Source organism: Ursus arctos, unplaced genomic scaffold, assembly GCF_023065955.2.
Source record: "Ursus arctos isolate Adak ecotype North America unplaced genomic scaffold, UrsArc2.0 scaffold_29, whole genome shotgun sequence".
Taxonomy (NCBI): Eukaryota; Metazoa; Chordata; class Mammalia; order Carnivora; family Ursidae; genus Ursus; species Ursus arctos.
In genome coordinates this window covers 35,377,876-35,397,044 of record NW_026622974.1, presented here as the reverse complement: position 1 = coordinate 35,397,044, position 19,169 = coordinate 35,377,876, and the positions used below count along the sequence as shown (strand labels likewise).

The 19,169-nt window shown below is 37.8% G+C and overlaps 1 protein-coding gene across 4 annotated transcripts in view; it reads left to right on the top strand.

Annotated features, from left to right (window-relative positions):
- Positions 1-19,169, top strand: part of ME1 (malic enzyme 1) — a 175,513-nt gene that overhangs the window by 141,188 nt on the left and 15,156 nt on the right. For all 4 annotated transcript variants that reach the window (XM_048219745.2, XM_057303923.1, XM_057303925.1 and 1 more), the window contains 3 exons: positions 1,346-1,459; positions 16,355-16,460; positions 17,802-17,944. In XM_048219745.2, the coding sequence (XP_048075702.2) occupies positions 1,346-1,459; positions 16,355-16,460; positions 17,802-17,944 (363 nt within the window). The remainder of the gene's footprint in view (positions 1-1,345; positions 1,460-16,354; positions 16,461-17,801; positions 17,945-19,169) is intronic.

Here is a 19,169-nt window from a genome sequence, read left to right as displayed (position 1 = left end):
CTATATACAAGTTTTTAAGAAAAAAATATTTGAACTGGAGACTTGTCCTGCATTATAACTGTTCACATGCAAAAGAACCAAAACATTTACAATTGCTGGAAGGAGATGGCAGTGAGACAAAAGTGGGCTTTTTTCTGTTCTCTTTTGCTATGAGTTAATCATTTGAAAGAGGAAGACTAGACTCCAGTGATAATTCATCGCCCAAAATAGAAATTAAAATGTCAATTGAGTTTGAGCTTCTTGTGAGAAAACTGCCCAAATCTGTTTAGAATTATACAATGTAATGAATGGAGAAGTACTTTTTGGCCATATGTATTTTTAAGAAGCTTTAAATTTTCAAATTGAACATGATTATGAATAAATATATTACACTGGTAGAAATTGTGTATATTGTGTTGGTTTTGATTTTACTTGTTCTTAAAATGAAACAGGCAAAGCTAAAGCTTAAATGCCAAGATGTAAACATGTCAGAGTATTCAGAATGTAAATCTCAAGTTCATTTTCACGTCAAAATAAAAAGCAAGGCTTAATTATATCTTATTAAAATTTGAGGTTTTTATTTGTACGGCTGTTACATGCTGTACTTAATTTTAGTCAACTTCTTTTGAGTTCAAATTCTTTGAATTTCCAAAGGGTTTTGATGAATGGTACAGGCCAGTTCTCGACTCAGCAGGGCAGAGGTATTCATGGTTGGATGATTCAAAACTGGCACTTGCTTGTCCCTGAAAAGGTTTTGGGCATTCACAGATTATCACAAAATTTATCAAATACCAAAGAAGTTGATTCCTTTAATCTTGCAAGAGATTTCACAGTACTTTCTTTGTCCAAATTAATAGAGTAAATAAGTGCTTGGGGACAGAGATTGTATGTGTTTTATTCTATTGCCTAATTGGTCAAGTTCCCATCCAAATGACCAGGCTTCATTCTTCAAATTCAATGAGCGGAGCTGGCGCCCAACAATAAACAATGCAGTCCAATAAGCAGGCTGACCAGGTCATTCTTTTAAGCTCAATATTTTCTTGTTGGAGCAAATCTTAATTGCGTTAACAGGATTAAAGATGATGACAATCAAGGGTATATCACTGGTTTATCTGTAGCCATAGAGCAAGCCACATAATAGTGGTTCTGTTGTGATGACAAGAGTAAATAATTGTCCTTTAGCTTACCCCAAATGTGACAAAAATACTTGGCTCCCAGTATAAATGAATGAATGTAAGTGTTTCTGTCAGTAGAGCCATTCTGTTCTTTCTTATTAACAAAGATAAAATGGAGTGAAACGTTACTCTTGATAAGTTATAATGTGGAGCAACTTTTTAAAGTTTTGTTTTCCTAACGTCCTTCTCAGGCTGCCTTAGGGATTGCACACCTGATTGTTATGGCCATGGAAAAAGAAGGTTTACCAAAAGAGAAGGCCGTGAAAAAGATATGGTTGGTCGACTCAAAAGGATTAATAGTTAAGGTAAGAATTTGTCATTTTCAACTGAATAAAAATTAATGTGCCATTCTGGATGCCCATCTCAAAGATTACTACTACTTCCCCTCACCCTACCCCCGACACTGTGTTAAAAGAGTAGCCATTATACATGAATGCCCACGTCGTACAATAATACTGATACTCTTCTCGTAAAGAAGCCTGGCGTGGCTACAGAATCGGCCTGTGAAGTATGGAGGCTCCTTGCAACTCTACAGGTTGTCCGTGCATTTGAATTACTTCCCAGAGGAGGCAGTTTGACGTTGATACAGCTGAAACACCTAGGTATAGCTCCTTTTATTAAGGGCTAGCTGTCAAATTGCACACTAGCTAGGAAAAATAACAATTTTCTCTCGATTAAATTCTTGAGGGTTTGAGTGGGAATTCTGAGAAGTGCTTTAATAAATGGGCTGTTTCAATGTTAACTACAAGGTTGTTTCCCCAGCTCTAATAGAGATAGCAAGACCTAGTTTGTAGATTATTGTGAGAACCAAATAAGACAAGTAGGTTGACAATGTTGCTACATAGTTATAAGGCATTAATATTACTTCTACCATCTGTATACATTAAGCACTCTTCCGTAAACTGCCAGAAAAAAATACTTGTAAATTTCCTTTCTACATGAAGATGAATTTTTATAATAACCAGTGATAAGCATAGACTTCAGGAATTTAATATAAAAACAAATGTGAAGGTGTACAAATTTTCTGGAAAACTAACTTATGTGTATCCAAAGCCTTTAAAATTTTATGCTTCTGGGATGGCTGGGTGGCTCAGTTGGTTAAGCATCGGCTTTCGGCTTAGGTCGTTATCCCAGGGTCCTGGGATCGAGTCCCGCATCAAGCTCCTTGCTCAGAGGGGAGCCTGCTTCCCCGTCTGCCTGCTACTCCCCCTGCTTGTGATCGTTTGCTCTTGCTCTCTCTCTCTGACAAATAAGTAAATAAAAATCTTATAATAAATAAGTAAGTAAATAAATAAATAAATAAAATTTTATGCTTCTGATCCAATAGTTTCCATCGTAAGAATATATCTTATAAAGATGTATACAATGTTTTATGTTTTTTTCTTTTCTTTAAGTTTTTATTTAAATTCTAGTTAGTTAACATACACTGTAATATTAGTTTCAGGTGTACAATGCAGTGATTGAACACTTACATATACACCTGGTGCTTGTCACAAGTGCACTTCTGAATCCCCATCACCCATTTCACCCATCCCCCACCCACTTCACCTCTGGTAACCATCAGTTCTCTATAGTCAAGAGTCTCTTTCTTGGTTTGCGCCTCTCTCTCTCCCTTTTTTTTTTCCCTTTGCTCATTTGTGTTGTTTCTTAAATTCCACGCAGGAGTGAAATCATATGGTACTTGTCTTTCTCTGACTGATTTATTTCACTTAGCATAAAACTCTTTAGCTCCATCCATGTTGTTGCAAATGGCAGGATTTCATTCTTTTTTATGGCTAAGTTATATCCATTATATATACATTATATATGTATACACACACACACGCACACAGATGCCACATCTTCTTTTACCCATTTGTCAGTCAGCGGACAGTTGGGCTGTTTCCATAATTTGGCTATTGTCGTTAATGCTTCTGTAAACATCAGGGTGCATTTATCCCTTCAAATTAGTATTTTTGTATTCTTTGGGTAAATATCTACTAGTGCAATTGCTAGATCATGGGGTAGTTCTATTTTTAACTTTTTGAGGAAATTCCATAGTGTTTTCCTCAGTGGCTGCGCCAGTTTGCATTCCCAGCAAAAGTGCAACAGTATCCCCTTTTCTCCACATCCTCGCCAACACCTGTTGTTTCTTGTGTTGTTGTCTTTAGCCATCCTGACAGATATGAGGTGCTATCTCATTGTGGTTTTGATTTGTATTTCCCTGAGGATGAGTGATACTGAGCATCTTTTCATTTGTCTGTTGGCCCATCTGTATGTCTTCTTTGAAAAAATGCCTATTCATGTCCTCTGCTTATTTTTAAATTGGATTATTCATTTTTTGGGTGTTGAGTTTTATAAGTTCTTTATGTATTTTGGATACTAACCCTTTATTGGATATGCCATTTTCAAATATCTTTCCTATTTTCTTGCCTTTTAGTTTTGTTTATATCCTTTGCTGTGCAGAAGCTTTTTATTTTGTTGTAGTCCCAGTTGTTCATTATTGCTTTTGTTTCCCTTGCCTCAGGAGACATACCTAATAAGAGGTTGCTATGGTCAGTGTCAGAGAAGTTACTACCTATGTTCTCCCCAAGGATTTTAATGGTTTCCTATCTCACATTTAGGTCTGTAATCCATTTTGAATTTATTTTTGTGTATGGTGTAAGGAAGTGGTCCAGTTTCATTCTTTTGCATGTTGCTGTCCAGTTTTCCCATCACTATTTGTTGAAGAGACTCTTTTTCCCATTGGATATTCTTTCCTACTTTATTGAAGATTGACAACAAACTATTCTGTTCCATTGATCTATGTATCTGTTTTTGTGCCGGTCACAGTGTTTTCTGTTTAAGGATGCTACCACAGCATTACTTAGAATAGTGCTGTTTTATCATGCAGCCATTATAATAGTAATACGCTGTCTTCTGCTATCTTAGCTGAAGAAAAAAAAAAATAATATGTTGTGTTTACCTAAATTAAAGGATGGTTGTGAAATAATTGTGGAGTAGCCAAATGAATAGCGCATACAGTCTTAAGGTTTTTTTTAAAGAACGATAACATTAAAAGATTAGCAATGTAATGTTAGATGTAAAAAGGAAAACACCATGTTATATGTTACTATTTTATTTTAAAAATTGAGTTGCATGGTTGCCTGGGTGACTCAGTTGGTTAAGCAGCTCTCGATTTCAGCTTGGGTCGTGATCTCGGGGCCATGGGATTGAGCCCTGTGTTGGGCTCCGTGCTCAGTGGGGGGTCTGCTTCAGATTCTCTCTCCCCCTCTCCTTCTGCCCCTTCCCCACCCCTGCTTGCACACATGCACACTCTCTCTCAAATAAATAAATAAATCTAAAAAACATTGAGTTACATTAAAATTACAGAAGTAAATGTATAAAATATGTATTAGCTTAAAACATATTATTTTTAATGCCTTTCTCTATATTCCAAATTCTCCTTAGCAATGTGTTCTTTTAAAGCTATAAAATTTTTTTGATTAATATAGACAAATTTTGCCTTAAATAAAGAGTATATGCATAACTTTTTGTGGCAAATGAGTATCTATAAGGAAGTAAAACAAGACAGGAAGTACTTTTACAATATCTCCTGAGAATCAAATAATAATCATTTTATTAATTGTATTAACTTGAAATGTAATTTTTTATAATATATAAGAAAGCATAAAATTTAAAGTTTTTTGGCCTAAAAACTGCTATTGCTTGGAATAATCAGCATAAATAGAAAAAGTTGTACTTTGTGGCCACTCATATTATGGTCATGAAATGATTTTTACTGAATGAAATTGCATCTGGGTCAGGCATTGTACTAGGCTTTGGAACTCAGTGAATCCCTTGATATCAGGAGGCTCACAGACTAGTGGGAAAAACTCAAACAAGCCAAAAGTTATGTCTCTACATGAAAATGTTATAGAAATATGTCCTTGTTGCCAGGGGTACCCTAGAAATGATGTTCCCAGCTGCACCGACGAGAATAATGGGAATGCCGAGGAGGGTTCCTAGAAAAGGTGTCTCTTCACCTCAGTTTGAAAGGAAGAGTTAGGAGTTTATCTGGAGTCTCCATGGACATCTTAAATGTCTCCTATGTGAAAGTGAGACAAGGGAAGTATCATGGAAAGTTCACTAGGAGAGCTTGGCTGGACCTGTGGATCATGTCTTTCATCTCTGTGTGTCTTCAAAGCCCTACATAGTGTCTAGCACATAACTGACAATAAGTATTTTGTTAATAAATGAATTGATTGATGAGTGGTCTTCCGGGCAGAAGAACAGCATTTGCAAAAGAAGATATTTCACTATAAGAGGCATTTAGGGATTAGATTTGAAAGGAAGCAGAAGGCTCTTCTAAACCCTGATAATGAGCAGTTGAAGAAACTTATGCAGAGGAGGTTCGTGTCTTGTCACTCTAGGATTGTGGAGGGCAGATTGAAATGAGGTGAAACTCAGTAAAGGAAACTAGTTACAAAGCTGTTGTAGTAATACAGATAAAATTAATTGGTACCTGAAAGAAAGCAGTGATTATGGGGGGTGAGTGAAAGACATTTGATTCAGTAGATATTTAGCAAATAGGATTGACATACTTAGTAACCACTAAATATGGAAGGAGGGGTAGGGTAGAGTACAGGCAGGACTCTGGCAGGACTCTGTCTGGATAAATGATGTGGCCATTACTGCGGAAAAGGAATAACGAACATACCAAGTTTAAGAGAAAGATAACGCGATCCACTTTGGAAATAGCAAGTTTAAGGCACCTTTGCACATCTCATGGAGATGACCCCTTGGCAATCAGAGGTACAAGAGTGACGCTCAGGATAAAGGTCTGGGCTTCTGGAGATAGAGATTTCGGGAATATCTGCATGCAAAAAGTTGGAGCCATGGAAAAAGCCATACAAATTGTGTCATATTTAGGGATGTATTACAATACATGCAAATATCTAAAAAAAAAAAGTGGAAGTCTGTGACTGTGGATTACTTTTATGATTTCTAATGACATTTTTATGTGAAATATATATAAAAATATACAGATTTTAGCATCTCAAATAATTTTAGTGTACACTTACTGAACTGAGACTCCAAATTCCATGGATTACAATGCTTGGAATAATTGTGAAGTTTGTTGCCTAGACCTAATCAGTCACTCTTACCTCATGTCTTTTACTTGCCAAAATAAAGAACTGCATCAATGCTGCTTGCCAAGATAAAGTTACATTTTAAAAGGTCGTTATATGTTTAACAGCTTGTGTGCTATTTAATATAAAAGAAGCATGAAGCTTCAATTAACTACTTTCTCCTTCAAGTTTTTCAAAAGTTAAAATTATGTTGATTTTTGTTGCAGAACTAATAAATCTGAGGATAACTAGTAAATTAATATACTCTTGCTTTCAAATTTACATGATTTTTGTTTGTTGTCCTTTATCCTTAGTACTTTCACAACCTCTCCTGAAAATCAATAAGACTTATTTTATTAATTTTATTAACCTGTCATGTAATTGTTTATAATACAGAAAAATATACCAAACTCCTTCACTTTTTAAGACATAAAACCAAAAACTAAAAAGTGTACTGTGTGGTTGCCTTGTTTATGGAGTTACATCATCCGACCAGATGATACTTGTTCTGACAGTGAAATGACATCGGCCGCCCGCTAGGAGGGCCCTGTTTGTAGATGTAGAGAGGGGCCCAATTCAACTCTGATAAACTGAGGACCTGACAGCAGAACCGGGCCAGTGCAATGGGCCAAACGTCCAAGCGGGCATGGATTCCAGGAGGCAAAGAAAGCACTTGAGGGAGAGGTCTTCTAGTGCCTGTGTGTAGGAAGAAATAAATATTTATCATAACAATCCGTAGTTAATTTTTTATACCTGTCCTGCGTCATGAAATGCTAACCCCAAATCTCGATGGTCTTTACCACCTATCCTCTCCACCCGCACCAGAGCGTCTGTGCTTTTGAAAAAGGTGGTCATTCAGTATGGTTAGCTGTATCTTCTGTCCTCTTGTAAGAATCAGCACAAAATAAGGGGGTAGGGGAGATTGAAGAAATAAGAGCGCTCAAAAGAAATTCTCAGCTATTCATAATACATTTGGTGTAATTAAAGACTAAAAAAAAAAAAAGAAGAAGAAACACAGGATTTGGGATTTCTACAATAAGAAATGCCCATGTGCACTTTGCCAAAAGAAGGCAAAAAGCATTTCGGTGAGGGATCCTGGAAAGGGGAATGAACAGAAAAGAAATCTTCTATATCCATATCCAACTGATAAGAATAGTGTAAAGAATATGGATTCCAAATCAGATTTTGAAAGAAGAAGGAAAATGATCCATTGGTGTAGAAAATAGAAGTCTAAAGGTGCAGGTGGTCGCCTTCGTGTTGCCAGATCGAGAGGTCACATTCCAGTAGTTTATTCTTCTAAGCCAGATCTTCACATCGATGTCGAAAATGGTATAGAAATTACATGAGAGACCTTAATCTTTGTCTGTTGGTTCTTCTCTTTTTGGCAAGTAGAGGCTTTCAGTAGCGCTATTACTACATTGCATGATTCCCGGCCTTCCTAAGTCACCAGCAAGAATCAAGCCTTTGGGGGAGAGGCCGTGGGCCATTTGGGTTTCTTACTGGCTTCGGTTGGCTGGGGGCTGCCAGTGCTGTTGCTGTGATTAAGAAGGTAAAGTGTTCATGCTGAAAGCATACATCTTTGCCTTTCACACAATGTTTACCCATCTTTTTTGTGATTTGCTTCTCATTCCAGGAAATTTAGGGGATTTAAACCGCATTAAATATTTTTTATTATATCTAAAGTTGTCAGTCAAAAAAAGCAGTACTAGAAATCTGTGATTAATAATTTGTTATTCCACAGCTTTTCTTCTTTAGCAAAAGAAAAATCATTTTATACATTTTTGAAAACATATCACTTATCTTTTTCAAAGGCACCTTGTAGAAATCTGATAAATCATTTGGTGCAGTGATTCTTAAAACTGGTAATCATCTTAGTCACCTGGGAGACTTTAAAAAAGACATGCACAGATTCCAGAGCCTCCTCCTGGACTTGAATTAGAATATCTGAAAGCAGGGCTCAGGAATCTGTCTCTCCTGAGGTGAGTCTGGTGCTCAGCTTGAAAAATTCAGATCTGGCTCACTCTCATCACATTGTCATCATCATGAATCCAAACTGTTTCTGTAGATGGAGAAATCAACATCCACGGGGGTCTCAAAGGACATGCCCCAGGTCATGAGTGAAGGGAAGATCCTGGGGACTGCGGTCCTGAGCCTTAGTCCCATGTTCTGTCTCCACCATTTGTAGATGGCATTTTCTGTGTCTCACCCAGGACCTTTTATTTACTTTTCTCAATATCATGAGAAGTTTTCGGGAGTAATGTAAATTTATTTGCAGTTGGGTATTAGAATGCGTTCTGCTACTAGTGATTTATTCATGTCCCTAGCCAGCAAGATTTATCACAAATTAATGGTATATGGACAGCAATCAAGAATTGTGTGGACAACATTGTGAAATACATTTACAATTTTATTTTATTTTTTTAAGATTTTATTTATTTGATAGAATGAGAGAGAGGGAGAGAGCGCACAAGCAGGGGGAGCCGCAGACAGAGGGAGAGGGAGAAGCAGACTCCTTGCTGAGCAGGGAGCCCGATGTGGGACTCAGTCCCAGGACCCGGAGATCATGCCCTGAAACGAAGGCAGACACTTACCCGACTGAGCCACCCAGGCACCCCTACATTTAAAATTTTTTAAAAATTTGGGGCGCCTGGGTGGCTCAGTCGTTAAGTGTCTGCCTTCGGCTCAGGGCGTGATCCCAGGGTCCTGGGATCGAGCCCCACGTCAGGCTCCTCCGCTATGAGCCTGCTTCTTCCTCTCTCACTCCCCCTGCTTGTGTTCCCTCTCTCGCTGGCTATCTCTATCTCTGTCAAATAAATAAATAAAATCTTTAAAAAAAATTTTTTTTTGTTTAATTTACAGTTTTGGATAGTCTGAGACACGGCTCTCAGGAAAATACTTTGAAACATTGAATCAAGAAAATGGGGGTCCCGTCTATCACTTTCAGATTACTCAGCATCTTCTAAACTCCGCTTACATCGTGGATTTGCAGCTCCACGTTCAGTATAAGCAGACTAGACCCCCTTCTTTTGTTTGCGTTCTGCAGCAGCACAATTCATGCTGTACCAGGTTGAATTCAGTTATTTCAGCTGCTAAGAAAATCGTTTCTAAGACTTTTATGCTCATTTTATTTTCTCCCATGGGAGCCTCCTTCTTACCTTGGTGAACTAATGAAACTGAATAGATTTCCATTTTTATGGCCATCACGTGTGAATTTATTTTAAACTGTATACCAGAAGCAGCTTGGGTGTATTTGCCTTGTCCTGTAGTTTGTCCATAGTGGGATGGTCAAGAACTGGTTGTTCCCTCAGACTGGGAACACCAGATGCTTCCAGCAGGCCTTCACCATGAGCTCCTGATTCTTCTACTTCCTGCTTTGGGCCAGGCTGACTTCCATGGATTGTGTGGAATCTTACTGTTTGGCAAGCCTCAGCACTTTTTAAAATAAAGCAGTGGCGTATTTTCCTCCTTTTTCGTATTTCCTATTCCTATTCTGTTGATAATTCTGAAAACCTTATATACAGCATCCTTTCTGTGGGGTTTCTCCTTTCTACCTGAAGTAAACCACAGGTAAAGACTGATCGTGTTTTACTGCTACTAAAGAAGAAAACATGATACCAGACTGCAGTAACACAACATTTAAAGCCAGATCTAGGAAGTGGGGTCCTCCTTGACCATATTCAGCATTGGTTATTGCTTTGATGGGATGCAGTTCTCGGCTCTGTGGTATATGACGCGGAACAAGAGCATCTGAGAGTTCAGGTGAGCCACTAACCGATGATAGGAGAGAGACGGGTTCTAGTCGGAAAACAGATAAAAACATCGGGGTTCCGCACCTGGGAAAGGAGACAGTGTGATTCAGTATCTGTTTTCAGATACACAAAATATTACTTTTTAAAAGATTTTATTTATTTATTTGGGGGGGGGGAGAAAGAGTGCGAGCAGGGGGAGGAGCAAAGGGAAAGGGACAAGCAGACTCCATGCTCAGTGCCGGAGTTCAGTGCTGGGCTCGATCTCAGGACCCTGAGATCATGACCAAAGCCCAAACCAAGAGTCAGATGCTTAACCAAGTGAGCCACCCAGGCGCCCCCCAACACAAAAGATTATTTAAGGCAATGATACAAAATTGAACAAAAAGAAATTGTATTTAAATTGCAGTGACCAGGAATTTGGGAATAAAAACAACTGTCTAAGTATAGAGAAATGGTAGAATTTACATTGGTATGAATCTTTAAAAATGTATGGACAATTTCTTGGTTTTGATGTTTTGGTCATTGGCCTTCCCAGAAGATAAGAGTTTGTCAAGGCAGTTTCCTCCTGATGGTGTGTGTGCCATTTTCAGATATGAAATGAAGAAATTACTAGCCTAAAGGTATGGATTGGTTAGATTTTAGGTTAAATTGCTGTACAAGGCGACCCCAAAATATGGTAACGTAAGCAAGTTAAAATTTATTTTTTGTCATCTTATAGTTTAGAGGTAGGCAGAAGAGAGGCATCTGTGTATCCATCATCTGTCCCTGGGTACAGAGAAGCTTTCCAGTGCTTACTGTCCCAGCCAGCTGGGAAGAGAGGGTGGGGAATGGATGGGAGGCGGGGGGGTGGCTGTGTCAGAAGTTGCACACGTCACTTCCACTCCATCCTTTTGACCAGAGATAGTCTCATGCCACTCTGGGCTTCAAGGAGTCTAAGAAATAGTCTCCACCTGGGTAGCCATGTGATTGGCTAAACCTGAGAAATCTTAGTATTAAAAAGGGTGAATGAAAAAAAGTTGTTGTTTTTTTTTTTAAGGAAAGATTATACACCCCAAAACTTAAGATTTCATATTGTGTTTTCACAATAATATAATTTAAAAAACCCAGGAGAACGCAAGGTGTCTACCTGGCTCAGTCAGAATAGCATGCAACTCTTGATCTTGGGGTTGTGAATTTGAGCCCCACACTAGGTAGAGATTACAAAAATAAAACTTAAAAAAGAATTAGAAAAGGAGAGCATGAATATTGGTGGACAATTAGAATTCTCTACCATAGCATGAAAAGGGTTTCAGGATTTGGATATAAAATTATTATGGCATTTTCAGGGGGTGCCCGGCTGGCTCAGTCGGTAGAGCATGTGACTTTTGATCTTGGGGTTACAAATTCGAGCCCCATGTTGGATGTAGAGATTACTTAAAAATAAAATCTTAAAAAAAATAAAAGTAATATGACATTTTCAGATACTATAGTAAATTCATTGAATTATATTTGCATGATACTTACAGTTTGTCAGTGGAAAACCAAAAGACCAGTAGGCAAACCCTGTGATACATTGTCTTCTCTAAGAGTCACGCGTTTTCTCAGCAGCTCTCAAGATTACACAACATTGTGTTGGGGTGACTCTAGCCAGTTTGGAGTAGTTTGAATAATTATCCTGAGATCTTTTCCTGTTGGAGAACATAGCACACGTTAAAGTTCCCTTGTCCATAAAAACATTCCGAAATGCAAATCTCTAAACCTTAGAAGAAGTAGACACATGGGGCACTTGGGTGTCTCCGTCCGTTAAGCGTCTGCCTTCAGCTCAGGTCATGATCCCAGGACCTTGGGATCGAGTCCCACGTTGCACTCCCTGCTCAGCAGGGAGCCTGTTTTTCCCTCTCCCCCCTGTTCATGTGCTCTCTCTCTCAAATAAATAAATAAAATCTTTAAGAAAAACAAAAGAAGAAGCAGACACAGGGCTGAATGTTCAGGAATAGTTGCAGTGCATGTCTGCATTAGCAAGGGAACTGGGTAACTGTGGGCTGGAGAATCAGGGTCTCAGCCACAAACAGGAAAGCTGCCAAATATGGTGGCACCACCACCACCATCACTTAGGCCTCCCCTGTGGGTGGTGGGCTAGACACTAGAGACCCCTGCTTTTGCCTGAAAACCAACAAGCACTGCCACAGCTTCGAGAAGAGCCATCTGGCCACTGCTTCGTGACGTGCATTTTCTCCCTCAAGGTCCTATGAAGGTACCTCAGCTTGGTGACCGCTGTGTTGAAAGTAGCAGGTCTGGTTTAGCCCTTCAGCCTCAAGTGTACAGGGACCATGCGAGAAGCAGTTTGGAGTTCTCTAGCGTTTACCATATAGAGCCTTGGGTAGGTGTTAGTCTAACTTCTTGCCTTATACTTGAAATTGAGTATATACATTTCTGGGAAGGAGCAACAAGCCAAAACTATGTCGTGTTTAGTTTAGAATGTTGGAAGCTAAAAGTTATTATTCCCAGGAAATATGTCTCCCCAAGCTGCAACTTTATTTAGTACCTGTCCTAGAAATTTCATTGTTGTGAGAACAAAAATAGTCATGAATTTTAGCTTATACTACATCCAGAAATAGTTCAGAAATAATTTAAATACTCTAACTCTCAAACAGTTCCAAGTTCTTATTCCTATCCAAGACCAGAATTTTTCATTCTTTTCCAATAATGCATGATTTTTTTTTTTTTTTTGCCAAATAACTAAGCGGTAATAAGGGCATTGAGGTAAGCAGATAGATTGCAAAAGCATTCCTTCCATTAAATCGTTTCAGGAAAAGGAACCTCTTAACTCCGAAAGCAACAGATAAGAACAATGAGTAAAAAGAAATGATGGAATGTATAATCAAAATTTATCTCCTGTATCAAAAAAAAAAGTTATCCCCTGTATCACTCAGCTATTGCTGAGTTATCGAAAGCCACAAAATCTCAGTAACACACAACAGTAATAATTTGCTTCTCACACACTGGGGGTTAGCTGGAGTAGCTCTGATGATGTTGGCTGGGTGGCTCTAAGTCATAGGTTGGGTCCAGGTCTTTTTCACAAGGTTCTTATCCTCGTTGGACCAGCCGGCTAGCCAGGCGACACACTTTTAAAGCACAAATAGCAAAGGCACAGGAGAATAAGCAGAAACACCAGTTACTCTCAAGGCCTAAGCTCGGAACTGGCACACTCTCATTTCAGCATACATTTTATTGACCAAAGAAACTACGTGTTCAAGTCCAAAGACAAGGGCTGGGAAAGTATAACTGCCTTTTGTGGAAGGAACTGTCAAGTTACAGTGCAAAGAACTTTGACACAGGAAATGGATGATGAGGAATTGGGGCCTAAGTCAAAGTCTGGATTATCAAAATATTTGGAGGGAATTCTGAGGTACTCCAAATGCCTCTGTTTTTTCATTTGTGACTAATAAATTATTACTAAACCTAGCCTTTGTTTACGTAGTAGGATAATGTTGAATTAATCTCTGTAATTGAGATATGTAAATGAAATAGATTTCCTGGCTGAGAGGCTAAGAGAGATGAGGATGGGGGCACCAGGTAGCCCCTCCCCGCAATTTGATGAGAGTTGTGAAGATTTCAATATTGTCATATATTTCTTTATATTATTAAAAGGAAATTTTAAAAAATCTTGTCTCATAAATAAGAAAAACAATATTTAGTGTTTACTCATGAAATCAGTCTAGGTTTGCATAAACTATTTGTTGTTGGACCTATGACTAATTCTAAAAAGCCTATGATAGTAGATAGATTTTATTGAGCAACTTGATGCTTCCTGATAAAAGTGGAAACTGAATTTATATGACACTTTTGACTTTTTCTTAATAAACGAAATGAGTATGATCTAACTATATTCAATTTAATATTACTGGAGACTAGAATGTTCTCTCAAGTGAATATGAAACAGTAAGCTTCTAATTTGATTCTGGTGAAGTAAGATTTTTTTATTGATATATAATTGACATATAATTTTGTGTCCGTTTCAGTTATACAACATAATGATTCAATACTTGTGTATATTGCAAAATGATCACCACAATAACTCTAGTTAACCCTATCATCACATATGGTTATAATTGGGTTTTTTGTGTGATAAGAACTTTTAAGATCTACTCTCTTAGCAACTTTCAAATATACAGTACAGTATTAACTATAGCCAAGGTGTACATTATATCCACAGGACTGACTTCTTTTGTAACTGGAAGTTTGTACCTCTTGACCTCTCCTTCACCGATTTTGCCCCTCCCTCCCCACTGCTGACAACCACAAATCTGTTCTCTGTATTTGTAAATTCAGGGTTGTTGGGGTTTTTTGATTTTTTTTTTTTTTTAGATTCTACGTGTAAGTAAAATCATACGGTATTTATCTTTCTCTGTGTGACTTATCTCACTTAGCATAATGCCCTCAATGTCCATCCATATTGCAAATGGCAATATTTCATTTTTTTATGGCTGAATAATATTCTGTGTGTGGGGGGGATTTTTTTTTTTTATCCATTCATTCATCTATTGATTGCTTCCATGTCTTGGCTGTTGTAAATAACACTGCAACGAACATGGGGGTACAGGTATCTTTTCTAGTTAGTGTTAAGATTTTTTTTCACAGTGTCTCAGAAGAAAAGGTAAGTTAAATAACAATGTAGAACTCAGAAATGACTAATGGTGATAACTGTTAAGAAATGTACCAAAATTATAACTGTTGCAATTATGACTTGTTTTCTTCTTCATAATAATTTTAATTACAACTACAACTAATGTTGAGTTCTTGTTAAAAACTGGCACAAGAAAAACCTGGCATAATCCTAAGTACTTTATTCAATTTTTTTAAGACTTTAGAAGTTTATTTATTTTAGGGAGGGAGAGTGAGCACGAGCAGGGGGAAGGGCAAAAGGGGAGGGAGAAGAAGAGGGAAAGAATCCCAAGCAGACTCCATGTGTATTTTCAAAACAGAAATAGGGGCGCTTGGGTGGCTCAGTCAGTTAAGCATCCAACTCTTGATTTTGGCTCAGGTCATGATCTCAGGGTTGTGGGATCCGTATGGAGCTCCGCACTCAGCGGGGAGTCTGCTTCTCTCTCTCCCTCTCCCTCTGCCCCTCCCCCTGCTCACACTGTCTCTAAAATAAATAAATCTTTAAAAGCAGAAATAAAGTGGTAATAACCTTTCAAAACAAGAAAATTGTACCATCTTCGGGGTAACAGTTTATAAGCAATCTGAATATACCATTTAAAAACAAATGTACCAAAACAAAGATACGATTTGTAAACCTTTTTCTCCAGGACAGTACTTGCTGTATTATTGGAAAGACTGAGTTCCAGCATCTGCCTTGGGCAAGTCCCTTAACATCTCAGAGCCTCTGTCTCTGCATGTAAAATGACTCTAAATTAATTAGTTGCCATACTTCTTTATTTTTCTTCAGGAGTTATTTATTTTAGAGTTATTTATTTTAGAGAGAGAGAGTGCATGCCTGCCAGCAGGGCAGGGGAAGGGGGTGTGGGGGACGAGGGCTGGTGGAGGGGCGGCCAAGGGAAAGAATCTCGAGCCAACTCTCCACCAGGCGCTGAGCCTGAAAGGGCCTCCATCTCAACGACCGTGAGATCATGACCTGAGCCAAAATCAAGAGTTTGACGTTCAACTGACTGACCTACCCAGGCGCCCTATAGTTCCCTTCTTCTTAAAATTGTTGAGGGGATCATATGAAATATATGAAAACAACTTGTAAGTCATAAAGTACCATATAACATTAGGCAGTGCTGAATTTTGTTAAGTCAAAATCTTAAAAATTTGCAGCTAGAAAATTATAATTAGATGTTTCCTAGATAATACATGACACATTCATAAACAAAACATTAAGATAAAAATACACATAGCTAGTTCTTATTCAGAAAATCAAACTATGATATAAATATGGCATCCCGTTCTATTCTTACTCAATGGGGCATAAATTGGAAGTGCTGTGGCTAAAGCCAGCTCTGCATTCTAAGGCACTGTTATTTAACACAAATAGTGTTTTGTAAATGATATTTAAATGACATTTCGCATTGCCATTTGTTAGTGCCAGTTCCTCACAAATGTCTGTAGAATTAAGATTTTAAATATTAAGTAATAGTTAGGTAAGGGGAAGGCTTTAGTTTGTTCGCTGCTACATCCGCATTGCCTAGAACATTGTCTAAGACATGGTATTTGTTGAAAGACTGAATGGAAGAATACTCTGATAATTGGAGAAGAGAGTTTAAGAACAGCTGTAACACATGATACATGAAGACGTTAATATATGTAATATTCTGAAATTTCTTTGGCTCACATATGTTTGGCAGGTTTAACATTTCTTTTTATTTGCTTTACTTAGGGACGTGCTGCCTTAACACAAGAGAAGGAGGAATTTGCCCATGAACATGAAGAAATGAAAAACCTAGAAGCCATTGTTCAAGATATAAAACCAACTGCCCTCATAGGTAAACTTCTCCCTCTTTCCAGTAAACCCCACCCTGACCCCATTTTGGCCTGATTCATTTTCCTACTGATTTTTGAGGCATAATTTAGCTTTTTAAAATTTTAATCTTTGAAATTCACAAACACAATTACTCATTCACTGAATCAACAGTACCCCATGGACACCTAGATTTGTAAATTTAGTACTGTCTTCTCAGTCTTACTGATTCCAGCGGAAGTGGGGGGCCCCCTCTGCTAACTCTGTCAACCTGTGAATCCTTGGCATAATCAACTCTTCTCCAGACTTGATTAGTCCAGATAGACAGTGGTTCTCAAATGGGAGTGATTTTGCGCCCCAAGAAACATTTGGCAATGTCTGGAGATGTTTTCGGTTGTGACAACTTTGGAGGGGTCGGGGGTAGGGTGGTCAGGGCTACTGACATCTAGTGGGTGGAGCCTGGGGGTGCTGCTCAACATCCGACAATGCACAGGAAAGCCCCCCCAACAAAGAATTATCCAACCCAAAATGTTACTATCCCAGAGGCTACGAAACACTGAACTAACTGGACCCTCCTTGAAGACAGGGACCATACTTGACACAGTAGCTCACACGGTGCGTGTGCACATACGATCTTTAATATAGTCAGATTTAACGTGGTTAAAAAAACTCAGCCAAAGTTATAAAACTTCATGCCTCATTTTGTGTGGATACAGTGTTCGTCCTTACTTTGTATCGTACTTCATTCCTGGAAGCTCTTGTGAAACAGACGACAGTATTGAGAACAATGATGATAATCATAATAAAAGTGAATACTCTGTAACAGAAACTGTAATAAACCTTTATTGTTGTCTTTTACAAAATACATTAGGAATATTATTTTTTTCCACTTCCATTATGCTAATTCCTTTATTCTTCTGTTAGGATTCTTTCATTGAGTGATACTTCGATTTTATAATTGAATTGGATGATTGTCTTAAGTGTTAGCATTGGTTTATAAAACATAATTATAGCCTGAGAGACTGGACTCTAACCATAGAATTGTTTATAGAAAGTTAATTTATATTAGTCACATTTTAATTTCCTGATATAAATGTTTGTAATCAAAACACATAGTGAATGGGTCACTAACTCCATGTATTATGAGCCAAATGTTATATCTGTGATTTTTATATAGATACTTACAGATTTGTAACCCTGAAGATCATTGGCTTTAACGAACTTACCTCTTTTTGTCACTTTAATGCAAATATTCTATATTTTGTTTAGGGTCTGTTAGAAAGTGTCTCACTGTTTTGAGGGCGTGGACTTCTTAAATGAATTAACCAATGATAGTCTATTCACTGGTTTCTCATTTCTACATTAGGAGTTGCTGCAATTGGCGGTGCATTCTCAGAACAAATTCTCAAAGATATGGCTGCCTTCAATGAACGGCCTATTATTTTTGCTTTGAGTAACCCCACTAGCAAAGCAGAATGTACTGCGGAGCAGTGCTATAACCTAACCAAGGTAAAGCAAAAGTATAACTGATTTCTACCCCCCCCCCCAGTTCCCCAGCCCCACCAACAGTGGCACAGACTCTGATATTTTAATAAGCTAATTCTTATTCATTATAGGGGAGCGAAGGATATCTAAGGTTCTTACCACTTAATCTTTAAAAATTAAACAACCAAGGTTGAAAGAAAAGTGAGTAAGTCAGAAGGGATAAGAACTATTTCCTTTTCTAGAATGTTGTTGTATAAATCCTCCTCTTCGGTAAAACAAAATAAACTCCGCAGTGTTTGTTGATAATTTTTCTCAAGTCATTTGCAAGTTTCTAAGATTAAAGTATGAAAGCTACAAAGGAAAAAGTTTGATTCTAGATGCTTATTAAAATAACTCTTAACTAGCGATTTCTGAGCTTTGAAGCATACAGTATAAAACCACAATCTTATTTTTGCTTTGCTAAATCCTGGGTTTGGATTCCGATGCCGCGGTGGTACATTTGGGCAGCCAGGCTGGGCTGGGAGTCCTCAGAGCTTTGGTACTTCGCTGTTTCCAAAAGAATGGCTTATTTTATACTATGTTTTTATTAATATATATTTGACTGATAGGCTGACAAGAGCTTTCTTCCCTTCAAAGACTTGAAAATGTCATTACAACAAAATAGAGGTCGAGTCATATATATCTAGCACTATTATGTTGAAAATAAATCCAAAATGAACTAGAAAAGGTAAACATAACACAAAATTAAATCACTCTGCACAAATCAGAACTTGATGGCTCCGCTTTAAATACTCATTACCACAGTTATTGAACTTGTTGGCAAGGAGCTACTTGAGTTTCTCTCTCATATTTGGGATGGCATCAGTGTCCTCAATAAGTTTAATTTTCGACCCCTCTCTAGATTGAGGAATTTGCCTGGCATCCCCCCAGTAGTCCTCAAATCTTTACAAGGGAAAACAAATTCCTCTGGGCAATAAAATTTTAGTATGGATTGCACATAGTAGGCACATTATAAATAAGTGTTTATGTAATTATTCTGTCATATATCTAGGTGTGAAGAGTTTATAGACTCACCAGTAATAGACAAAAACAAAATAAGCCAAATTTATATATTTGTATTTTTAAATCTGAATGTGTCTGATGTAAATGGCCTAAACTCTTTCTTATTCTCTTACTTAATGTTCTATGTTGTTAAAGAAATTGAAACAAAATTGAAAGTCATTTTGAGGCTAAAAATTTGAACACTGGT